The sequence below is a fragment of the Solanum lycopersicum genome, chromosome 3 (assembly GCF_036512215.1).
Source record: "Solanum lycopersicum chromosome 3, SLM_r2.1".
In the NCBI taxonomy this organism is placed as follows: domain Eukaryota; kingdom Viridiplantae; phylum Streptophyta; class Magnoliopsida; order Solanales; family Solanaceae; genus Solanum; species Solanum lycopersicum.
The window spans coordinates 9,152,999-9,164,628 of record NC_090802.1 but is presented as its reverse complement, the minus strand read 5'-3'; the positions used below and the strand labels follow the sequence as shown (position 1 = coordinate 9,164,628).

At 34.2% G+C, this 11,630-nt stretch overlaps 1 protein-coding gene across 6 annotated transcripts; it reads right to left on the bottom strand.

Annotated features, from left to right (window-relative positions):
* Positions 1 to 1,272: 1,272 nt before the first annotated feature.
* LOC101243866 (phototropic-responsive NPH3 family protein NPY4) lies at positions 1,273 to 6,835 on the bottom strand. 6 transcript variants are annotated; one of them, XM_069296310.1, is made up of 6 exons: positions 6,598 to 6,827; positions 5,862 to 5,943; positions 5,652 to 5,767; positions 3,611 to 3,680; positions 2,352 to 3,527; positions 1,273 to 2,202 (listed from the first exon to the last, which is right to left on the bottom strand). In XM_069296310.1, exons 3-6 carry the CDS (start codon positions 5,711 to 5,713, stop codon positions 1,618 to 1,620), a joined length of 1,893 nt encoding a protein of 630 aa, XP_069152411.1. In that variant the 5' UTR covers positions 5,714 to 5,767; positions 5,862 to 5,943; positions 6,598 to 6,827; the 3' UTR covers positions 1,273 to 1,617. The 6 variants fall into 6 exon arrangements, with proteins under 6 accessions (XP_069152411.1, XP_069152412.1, XP_010317780.2 ...); XM_069296311.1 differs by lacking the exon at positions 6,598 to 6,827 and adding an exon at positions 6,090 to 6,112; XM_010319478.4 differs by lacking the exon at positions 5,862 to 5,943 and having other exon boundaries at positions 6,598 to 6,835.
* Between the last annotated feature and the right edge of the window lie 4,795 nt (positions 6,836 to 11,630).

Below are 11,630 nucleotides of genomic sequence, written 5' to 3'. Positions count from 1 at the left end.
AAAACATAAGAGTCAGTATATTTTGAGAGTAGTATTGAACACCAATATGAGGGAGAGTCTACACAACTCACTGCCCATATAAACCATGTAGCCACCATGGGTAGAAAAGATTCATACTTTTTAGATGAACCCCTTTCATTGTAGACTAGTGGATCCATTAGGCAGTTAAGATCTTATACCTTTGGTCGGGTATAGGATGTGCTGGCAGCGTGAGGTAAATCGTTGTATCATCATTGTAGCTCTTAAGTGATGGTTGTCGGTTAGAGAAACTCCCAAAACAGTTATTGTATTCTTATATACATCAATTTAATTGTATTTTTACATACATACCAGTGTTAATTGTATCTTGCATACATTCAAAGATTTCAACATGTTTCAGACAATTTTCTTTATGTTGCATTTATTTTCAAATTGCATTATATTGAATGAGGTAAGTTATTCATGAGTTGAGCAGAATCATGGTAAGTGTTCATTCTTACTCTTTTTCAAGCTTAAGCGTTGTTAGCATTTCGACTCGCATACTTGTACATTCAATGTGCTGATGTCAGTTGGCTTGCATCGTTTATGATGCAGACGCATGTAACTAGGATCACCGTTTGGCGTGCCGTTGATCCAGTTAGCAGCTCAGAGTCAGTTGGTGAGCCTCCCTTCATTTCGGATGACATCTTTATCATTTAGCTATTTGATTTAGTTTTTAGTTATTAAGATGATTGCGGGTCCTGTCTCAACATCCATCTTTATTTTAGAGGCTTCATAGATAGACAATATTAGTTTTCTTTGGTCTTTCATTTCATTTGTAAAGACTTAAAGTTTCCATTCTTACTAAGTACTATTTTAAAGTTATATTCTATGTTCAGTCTTCCGCTGATTTAAGTAAGCCAAACTCAAGGCCAACAATGGTCATTAGGTGACGGCAACGTCCAGGGTGTAGGCTCGGGACGTGACAATACCCTTTTTTTTCATTTAAATGTCATGTGGCAAGGTTAAAATGATATGGCAATGCCATGTGGCATTTAAATAAATGAAAATGAGTTAGATACGTCCAACATACCAACTAACGCCCATAGGGGCATATTTGGGCGAAAAGTTGGAAGACGAGAGCATGACTGGGCCAAACTTTAAATGGGGTATATCTAAACCTTTTCAAATAGTTTAGGGGCATATTTGACCCTTTTCCCGATAGTAAATAGTGAAAGTATAGCTAATACAGTCGCTAAGCACTCATCACTTCCATTTTAAACCCAAAGGTTATAAGTTTGCAAAAAGGAAATATACAGCTACAATTGATAATATTAGAGATTTTAATTGTCAAGAATATGATACAATTGGTGTATGGGAGCCACTTATTAACAGCGAGTAAACTTTTCGGGAAAGAATTTGAAAGCTACCATAGAACTTGTTTCCCTCTATAAAAACTTACCTTTGCCCTAATCTATACTTTCTCTAAGTGGATAGCCTAGAGTCAACAGGGACTGCAACAGCTATGCTATGTTTTTTTCTTCTATAAACGAGAAATCTCCCAGCGAGCACAAGGCTCAAATGGACACGTTCCTTTATCCTTCTCCTCCTAAATATCGGGCACAGGTCTCTGGTCGGTTTTGAACTCGTGGCTACTTTTCAGCTAATATTAAGAGAGGGAATGCCTCCCACTCTACAAGAGGTAGACTTTGTTTCCCCTGCATTAGAAGATGATGGGCTTTCTGATGTATCTGAGCTGCTATTCTCACTTTGTCTATCTTTATTTGACCATAGTTTTGAGAACATCTTTTTGGACATGACTGAACTCCTCACTTTGCTATCGTCAACCGTTGCAGCATTTTTTATCATGTCATTCGAGTTACTACAATTGTTATCTCCTCTGTCTCTCAATCTTAGAGTTGCAAGCTCACCTTTCAGATCTTTAAGTTCCTTGGCTGTGAGCACAGCATCTGAATTGTCCTCGATGTTGGATGTAGCTGATGTGGAGCACCTCTGAGATCCCACTGGGAGCAAAGATTTGACCGGTCTAGTCAGGTCAGGAGTGCTGCCACCACCGGATGATGCTGTGGCTCTGAGTTGCTCAAAGAACAGAACTTGTACAACTATTCGTACAGGAAGGCGCTCGTTCTGCACAGCATGCATGCAGGCCTCAGCTGATAGCTTCCTGCAGTCCATTAGCCTACAAATTCTTTTTCTCTCGCTTTTAGTTATCCCAGGATGTTCCTGTCAAAACAAAACAATGATCATTCATGATCCTTGATGAGAAATTCTTCACATAATATTGGCATTTTTCACTCTCGAGTCGAGAGTGACGCTCTCGAGCTTACATGAACACAGACTGCAACTCAGACAAGAGAAGTACAAAATGATACCTTGAGATACATGTCAATAGCGCGGTAAATTCCATCATGGGAAGGTCTAGAGAAGCTAGAGACCAATTCTGCAAGATTGATAAACTTCGATACCGGTAGATTTGGATCTCTAGCAACTTCAGCAAGGTATCCATCGATTACCCTAGCCACCTTTACTTCGGAATCATCGGATGCAAACGGGGGCCATATATCGTGGAATTTATTATCTGCAGAACTATCAATCTGACCTCTCTTTTGATGCAACATGAAATTCTCTACCAGGTCGTGTACTATGTCAATATCGAATATAATAGTCTCACTATCTGGAGCTCGAATTAGTAAGTCACCTACTGTTGCATCTTCCATATGCAGGCTAATCCTCCTCTTCAGTTCACTTCTCATCGTTTGTCCACATTCGCATGCAATAGATGTTTGCAGCAATTTGATCAAGAAACTGCAGGAAACACTGTTCTTCTCTTTGGGCAACAACCAAGTAATCGTATCAACCATGTACCGATACTTTTCAGGATCACTTCCTCGTATACTGCCCTTGCTGAATCCCGGGAGCCTCCGGTTGGCATATGCTTTCAGTGCTTCACCTATTGCTTCTGAAGAAATCCTTCCTTTTGTTTTTATTGTTACTATGACCCGTTTATACAAATCAATATGAAGCTCACAAAGGTCCTCAACCCACCAATCTATTGGAACAAGCTGTTGACAGCTTATAGCATTACAGTGCAGATCACTTCCGTTTTCGGATGGAAGTTTTTTATGGTTATAAGTGTAAGACCAGTCCACCTTTGAGGTGTCTACAGAAGCTTTAGAAGCTACGGATTCCAGACAATGACTAACGATTTTCAATTCCTCGGACCAGGGAAGAAAAGCTTTTGTGGTCTGAAGAACAATGATGGAGTCTTTCCAGCTCCGGAAGATGCTAGACGTAAGAAAAACTTCAATCTTGTAGATAAGATTTCCCTTCTCAACTGACTCATACATTTCCAAGTACTCTGCTGCACAACGAGCTGCAACGACATTATATGCATTTAAAGTTACTGTCATATTATAACAGAACTTTGCACACACTTCAAAAGCAGCAGGTCCACCAGGTATATCATGGATGTTGATTTCATCAATATTTTCCTCGTTTGTACACGCAATCAGTTTCTGTAAGCGATAACTCTTCAACAGAAGGGGGAACTGAAGAAAATGTACTTCTATTAGTATTGCTATTTCTCATGCAGAAAACAGTTGACAAATATGGAATAAGAAAGGTTACTTACCTTGTGGAGGTAAAATTTCACATCTCCAACATTAATAATCATGTCAGTTGCCAATTCAGCTGCTACATACCTGAATATAAAGTTCATAGATCATATGCCAAATGAAAACTTTACCATTAATCTCAAATTACCACATCACTTCTTCATATGTGAAACGTAGACGAATAACTACAAGCAAATATTTGAAACAACAAATGCTATATAAGTTGATATGCGTAGACTAAAACCTGGAGGTTTACAAACTAACAACGGAGCTATCCAAAATATATGAATGTTAAAAGTCTTATTTTCATGAAGGGCTTATAACTTCCACATGATCTAAAGCTTGTGGCATACTTATCCTTTTCCTTCATTCTAGATTTGCACACAGAAAGCGGGGTGTGTTTGTTAACTCTCTGTCATGTAACAATGGTGTATGTTTCCCTTCCTGAAGCATAACTTTCATTTCCAATTTGAGAAAATGACCCTTAAGCAATAAGTTCCTTGCTATGTAAAGCGACCAACATATTTACAGCCTAAAAATGTATTGGAGCAGTCCCTGAGCAGTCACACCATCACTGTGATTTTCATAGTTGTACATTCGGGGAGGCATGGAAGAAGAGATAACACTATTAGCACAGTTTCCCGAGTATCACCAACACTTCTTTCCAAACTATTGGAACCTAGTTCACAGAAGGCAAAGAAACCTATATACTACTTTACCTTCAAGGTTTCAACTGGATCAACACAGTATTAGTTGAAACGAACACAACGAGAAATATACCGTTTTCTTTTACTTTTACTGAAAATGTGAAATAAATGAGCTCAGACAGGTTATACAAGTCAAAATATAAACACATCATTTCAATGAGTTAGAACAAGACAAGAGTTTAGAGTAGGTAAATTAGACTATAAATCAATGGCAGCAAAAGGGCTTCTATCTATCTTGATTTGGATATGCATGTTATGAAATTTGATAAGTGAGGAATCAAGAAGAAGGCAATAACCCAGATTAGTTCTCGTGTGATAATGGAAGTGGTCAAAAATAATTCTTTTGATTGTTAGAAGTGATCGAAAATATTCAAAACGAGTTTCTGTAGAGGCCAAAAAATGTGAAAACATTTAACTTAAAGGTCCAGTCTAGTTTGAAAAACAACATTTTTCAAGAATATATTTTTGTTGACAAAATAGTCTTCTGATGTTTGATGATCTAAATTTGTCGAAACCTTATGTTTCAAGAAAAACATTTGATATCTACTAAGTGTGTATATAAACCATTTATGAAACTTTCTCTATTGCTACTCCATATCACAGTGCTTCTACCAACCATCATGCTAACATCATTTTCAATTTTTTGCTACTCATATTCAGCTTCAAATGCCACCTGCAAAACCAACCAAGCTCCTATGTTGTTCGGACTCCACAAAATGTCAACAAGTGTATGTCGGATTCTCCAAAAGTATTATACTTTTGAAGAATCTGACACGGATGCAACATCGAAAGTGATGAGTCCCCGCAATTCAGCCAAACTTAGGATTTCAATTTTTTACCCAACCAAACAGTTGAAGATTGATTTAAGCAACTATAACCACAAAAACATTTTTCATCAAAATTATACATCATGATGTGCTTTCTGTGTTTGTAATATGGGAGGAAAAAGCTGAACTTAAATGAAGACAACAAAGTTCCAACACCATAGCACTATAGTAATATAAAAAGTACCCTATCTAGAAAGACTTCAACTCATATACACCAACAATATAAAGACTTTTTTACATAATCAGTAAAATTTAATCTGTCTAGTAGGTTAATATTTTACCATGTTACCTATTAATACCTATCATAGAAATTTACTTGTAACTGCCTCATAAGTGACCTGATCATATAAATACCTCTACCTCATCGATCAGTGCATAAAACTTAAAATCATCTGGACATAAGAAATAACGACAACAACAAACCCATTGTAGTCTTGAAAGACCCTCTACTCGAGTAACACATATCAAAAGCAGAACAAACAAAACACAACAGCATTCACCAAAATTTTAAGTTCATTATTCACCTGATACTATCTCCTTGAGTCTGAAACTGATCAGGCTTAGATCCAAGCTTCATATACTTCATCTTCTGGCGCGAATTCTCTTCACCTCTGATCTAAAATTCAGAGCTTTTTTAGGCCTTCAACAAGAAAAAAAAAGTTATTTCTTTGCTGATTTGTAATATGCTAGTTATAGTTTCTTGAACATCAGAGGCTATACAAATAGAAAAGAACCTGTCACAGCAAAGACACATATCAGAATGGTATGAATTGAAGTGCACCACTCAAATTTTTAGACAAAAAGCATCAACTGATTCTGGAAAAATGCACAAATATGAACAAACAACCACTACCACCCAAAAAAAAGGTGTTTCATAAGGCAAACGTAAATTTCTAAGACATAGCATCTTTGATTATAAAAATAAAAGGACATTGGAGGATGAGAGTTTATATACTACTTACTTTTTGTAAGTAAGTTTCAAATGAATTCAATATTTTTCGAGGGAAACATAAATATATATATAAACTAATAACCAGGCAAAGAGGAAAACACTAAACTCCCTTTTTTTTACAAAACATGAAAATTTGACTTTCTAAAATTTGAAATTGCATTTAGATATGCATTTTAGTTGAATAAAATTTGGAAGTTCTACGAGTGAAAGTACCAAAAAACCTCCACTCAGACCAATTTTTTTTTTGAAAATTTGAAAATATTTGAAAAATCAACAACAAAAACATGTATCTCATAAGTGGAGTCTGACACAATAGAATATATACAAACGTTACCTACCCTACCTATACAGAAGTCATTTCCAATATACGTATTCGAAGATTATATGTTCAAAATCTAATCAATTTTTTTAACAAAATAAATATTTAACGATAAATTTTCAAAATCTAACCCCCTTTGCAGAATCAGAAAAAATAAATGATGAAACATGCATTAAAAAAAAAGAAAGAAAAAACTCACTGAAGAAGTTTCGAAATTAGCCTTGATGCGGCACAATGGAATATAATGAAACTAGTTTTGAGCTACAACAAGAAAGCAAATAGAGTGTGAAAAGCATATTATATATAAATGACGTGAAGATGTAAAATTTTGAGAGAAAAAAATAATAACACAAAGAAATCGACCCATAAAAAAGATAAGTTGTTTTTTTCTGATTTTTGTCTGCCACAGTAGCAACACACTGTTCTCACAAAAATCCAAGTTGAGAATGTTTGTAAACTCTTATCTATTATTCTTAGCTTTAGAATCAGCACCACTGTCCCCACCACCAAACTTTCCTACCTTTTGTGTTTCATTTTAGATGAGAGTATTGCTAAATGGTAAGACACTTTTTTTTTTTTACATGAATTGATAAAACATGGATAAATGACCAAATAGCTCAAGGTTCCATTACTTGTTGCCTCTCTCCAAAATAAATAGAAAATTACTCTTGATTTTTTTCTTTCTTTATCTTCTCTCTCTTGTTTTACTCTTTTTTTTTTACTGTATTCATCAGTTTTATTTTATTTTGTTGATTAATTTGTTGTTCAAGATTTTTAGAATTATATAATTTTAATAAGATAAGGATGATAGTTTTTTGTCCCAAAATCATGAAGATTTTGATGGTATATACGATAGGCCTAGAAAAAAAAAACTAAAATTCTCGTGACCTATAAACTTGAAAAAAAACTAAAAAATACATAAAATTAAAGACCTAAACTTAGATTCGAACTCGTGACTTATAGACTATTTGTTTAATTTTTAATTATTTGCGCTGCAATAACATTCATTCATTAATACGAAAGGAAATTTATTTACTCTCTTTCATATCAGTAGTTTATTGAATATCACTAGTAATTCAAAATGAGATATCATCATTAAATATAGTCTAATAACTACTAAAATGTGAAGATAAATTGATCAAAAGTTGACATGTACCATAATTAATTGTATTATCCAATTAAAACTTGATCATGCATATATAATCGCATTCAATTAACTTGTATTTGTGAGAGAGCATAACTCATTTAATACTATATCCATTACATTTATTTTCATCATAATAATTCGGCTTACAATAATGAAAAATCTTCAGTTTTTGTGAAACAATCCAAATATAAATTTTTACAATCTTATTTACCAAAAAAATTAATTTAAAAAATATGTAAATCCTAAAAATTTCAAATATTCTAATTTTTTTTAAAAGACCTAAAATTGGGACATAACCTAGATTTGAACTCGTGACCTATAGACTATTCGTTTAATTTTTAACCATTCGCATTGCAATATTATTCGTTCATAATTACGAAAGGGATTATTTACTCTCTTCATATCATTTGTTTAATAAGTATCACTATAAAATTTAAATTGTGATATTATCAATAGATATGGTCTAATAACCCCTATTATTTGAAGATAAATTGATCAAAGATCGATATATACCATAACTTATTGTATTATCCGATTATAACTTGATCATGCATATATAATTCCATCCAACTGACTTGTATTTGTGAGAGAGCATAACTCATATAATATTATATCTATTACATTTATTTTCATCATAATGATTCGACTTATAATAGTGAAAAATCTTCAATTTTGTGAAATAATTCAAATATAAACTTTTACAATCATATTTACCAAAGCAATATAAAATTAAAAATTACTTAAATACTAATAGATTCAAAGAGTCTATTTTTAAAAATATACCTAAAATTGAGACCTAATCTAGATTCCAACTCGTAACCTATAGACTATTCGTTAAAGCTTTAACCATTGTTGCTGCAATAGCATTCATTCATAATTACCAAAGAAAATTTATTTAGTCTCTTTATATATCACAAGAGAATTTAAAATGAGATATTATCAATAAATATAGTCTAATAACCCGTAAAATATGATGATAAATTGATCAAAGGTTGACATGTACTATAACTAATTGTATTACATAATTAAAACTTGATCATGCATATATAATCACATTCAATTGACATGTATTTGTGAGGATGCTTAACTCATATAATACTATATCCATTACATTTATTTTTGTCATAATGATTCAACTTATAATAATGAAAAATATTCCATCTTTGTGAAACAATCCAAATATAGACTTTTGCAATCGTATTTACCAAAAAATATAGAATTAAAAATTATTTAAATCCTAAAAACTTCAAAGTGTCCAATTATTTGACAAAATACCTAAAATGGGGACCTAACCTAGGTTCGAATTTGTGACCTATAGACTATTCTCTTATGTTTTAATCATTCATGCTGCAATTGCATTCAATCATGATTATAAAAGAAAATTTCTTTCATTTCTTTATATCAGTTGCTTAATGAATATCACTAGAGAATCTAAAATGAGATATTATCAATAAATATAGTTTAATAACTCCTAAAATGTGAACATAAATTGATCAAAGGTTGATATGTATCACAACTAATTATATTACACAATTATAACTTGATCATGTATATATAATCACATTCAATTGACTTGTATTTGTGAGAGAGTATAACTCATATAATATTATATCATTTACATTTATTTTCATCATAATGATTTTGACTTATAATAATGAAAAATCTTCATTTTTTGTAAAAGGGATTCAAATATATTTTTTTATAATTTTATTTACCAAAAAAAACAAGAAAAATCTTAAAAACTTCAAAGAGTAATTTAAAAAAAAAATACTTAAAATTGGGACCTAATCTAGATTCGAACTCGTGATTTATTGACTATTCGTTTAAACTTTAATCATTCATCCTGCAATTGCATTCGGTCATAATTAAGAAATAAAATTTATTTAGTCTCGTTATATCAATTTTTTATTAAATATCACAAAGAAATTTAAAATGAGATATTGTAACGACCTGTTAGTCGTTTTGAACAGTAGAGTTTATTTCTGGTAATAACTGTCTGGGTTGACGGATCCCACGACGGACCGTCATGGGCACGACGGACCGTCGAGGGGGGGATCATTCCAAAACACTTAGATTCTGAAAATTTGGATACTGAGAACAACTCTCTGAACTTCGCGACGACATGGCAGGACGGACCGTCGTAGGCACGACGGACCGTCACAGAGTCATAAATAAAATCGACTCTCTGAACTTTGTGACGGAAGCAGCAGGATGCACCGTCATAGGCACGACGGGCCGTCACAGGCTGCGTAACCCTGACTGAGTCGGATTTCTGTTAAAAGTTTCAAGGGGCGTTTTGGACTATTCCTACTTATAATTATAAAGTTAGGGGTTTAATGTTAATAATTCAACTACTTGGCGGTTAAAGGAGAGAGCCTTGAATTAATTAGTGGATTACTTTTAGCATCTTTTATACTTAATTATATGGTAATTAGGGTAAAAGAAAAAGAGTTGAATAAGGAAAAATCAGAAAAAGAGAAAGAGGGGGAGATCGATCGAGAGAAGAGAGAAACGAAGAGGAAAGCAGAGGCTTTGAGGAATAGCTTGCTTGATCGTGAATTCTTCGGTGGAGGTAGGTTATGGTTTATGCTATTTCATAGTAAACTCTTAATAGCGAATGATATGTATTGGGTAGTACTGTAAACCCTTCTATATGCTTAATTGTGTGCATGCATGATGTGATTGTATAATTGTGATAAAATAAGCATGATGAGGCTGTTGAATCTTAAACCTTTAAAAACGTCTTTGTTAATGATGATGCCTTGGTATAAAAGAAGGCTTGATGAACTAAAAGAATGAGGTTAATGGATCGGGTGTCACAAACCGACACGTAGTATTAGGGGATCGGGTGTCACGTTCCGGCACCAGGATAGTATTAATTGATCGGGTGTCACGTTCCAGCACCAGGATAGTATTAATGGATCGGGTGTCACGTTCCGGCACCAGGATAGTATTAATGGATCGGGTGTCACGTTCCGGCACCAGGATAGTATTAATGGATCGGGTGTCACGTTCCGGCACCAGGATAGTATTATGGATCGGATGTCACGTTCCGGCACCAGGATAGTATTAATGGATCGGGTGTCACGTTCCGGCACCAGGATAGTATTAATGGATCGGGTGTCACGTTCCGACACCAGGATAGTATTAATGGATCGGGTGTCACGTTCCGACACCAGGATAGTAGTAGTGGATCGGGTGTCACGTTCCGACACCAGGATAGTATGAGGAGGATCAAAGTGTCACGTTCCGACACTAGGATAGTAAAGAGAATGAATCTTGAATTATGTTAATATACTCAAATTAATGAATATATTTTCCCAAATGAGTATGGTATGGAGGCTTGAGTCCTCATGGGTGTACTTGGCGTTATTATCAATGATTCTTGTACTTGTCGCTGCTACCTGTTGAGTATTGTAGCTGATTTTATGATATTATCTGATATATATTGCTTTCTATTTTGAGTTGGCCGATGATATCTACTCAGTACTCGTGTTTTGTACTGAATCCTACTTGTATATTTTCTCTTTGTTATTTGTGGAGTGCAGCAAACGTACCGTCGTCTTCAACTCAACCGCAACTCTAGTCAGTCTTCATCACGGCAGATTTCAGGGTGAGCTATTGTTTCTAGCTTGGACTGGATCTTCTTCTTCACGTCTTGATGCCTTGAAGTTCTGGCATGGACTAGCTGTTTAGTTATTTTAGCTTCTTAGATACTCCTAGATTTAGTAATTTGAGGATAGATGTTCTTGTGATGATGTCTTCCAGGTTTTGGGGATAGTAATTGATAAACTTTAAAAGTTATTTAATTGATTTCGTTAATGAGTTTTAAGTCTTCCACATTTTTATTCTGTTTATTATGGCTGAAATGTTGGGGTTAGATTGGTTGGTTCGCTCACATTAGGAGGATAAGTGTGGGTGCCACTCACGGCTCGTTTTGGGTCGTGACAAACTTGGTATCAGAGCATTAGGTTCGTTGGTCTCATCATACAAGAACGAGTCTAGTAGAGTCCTGAGGAATGGTAAGGGGACGCCTTTACTTTTCTTTGAGAGGCTATAAGACTTTAGGAAAATTTCATTCTTTC

Bases quoted from the DNA above. Each gene is read 5' to 3' on its own strand.
- LOC101243866 (XM_010319478.4), bottom strand. From the start codon at position 5,713: ATGAAGTATATGAAGCTTGGATCTAAGCCTGATCAGTTTCAGACTCAA. The intron at 3,681-5,651 runs GTGAATAATGAA...CTTTATATTCAG, and splicing joins ACTCAAGGAGATAGTATCAG to GTATGTAGCAGCTGAATTGG. The intron at 3,528-3,610 runs GTAAGTAACCTT...CATTTTCTTCAG, and splicing joins TGAAATTTTACCTCCACAAG to TTCCCCCTTCTGTTGAAGAG.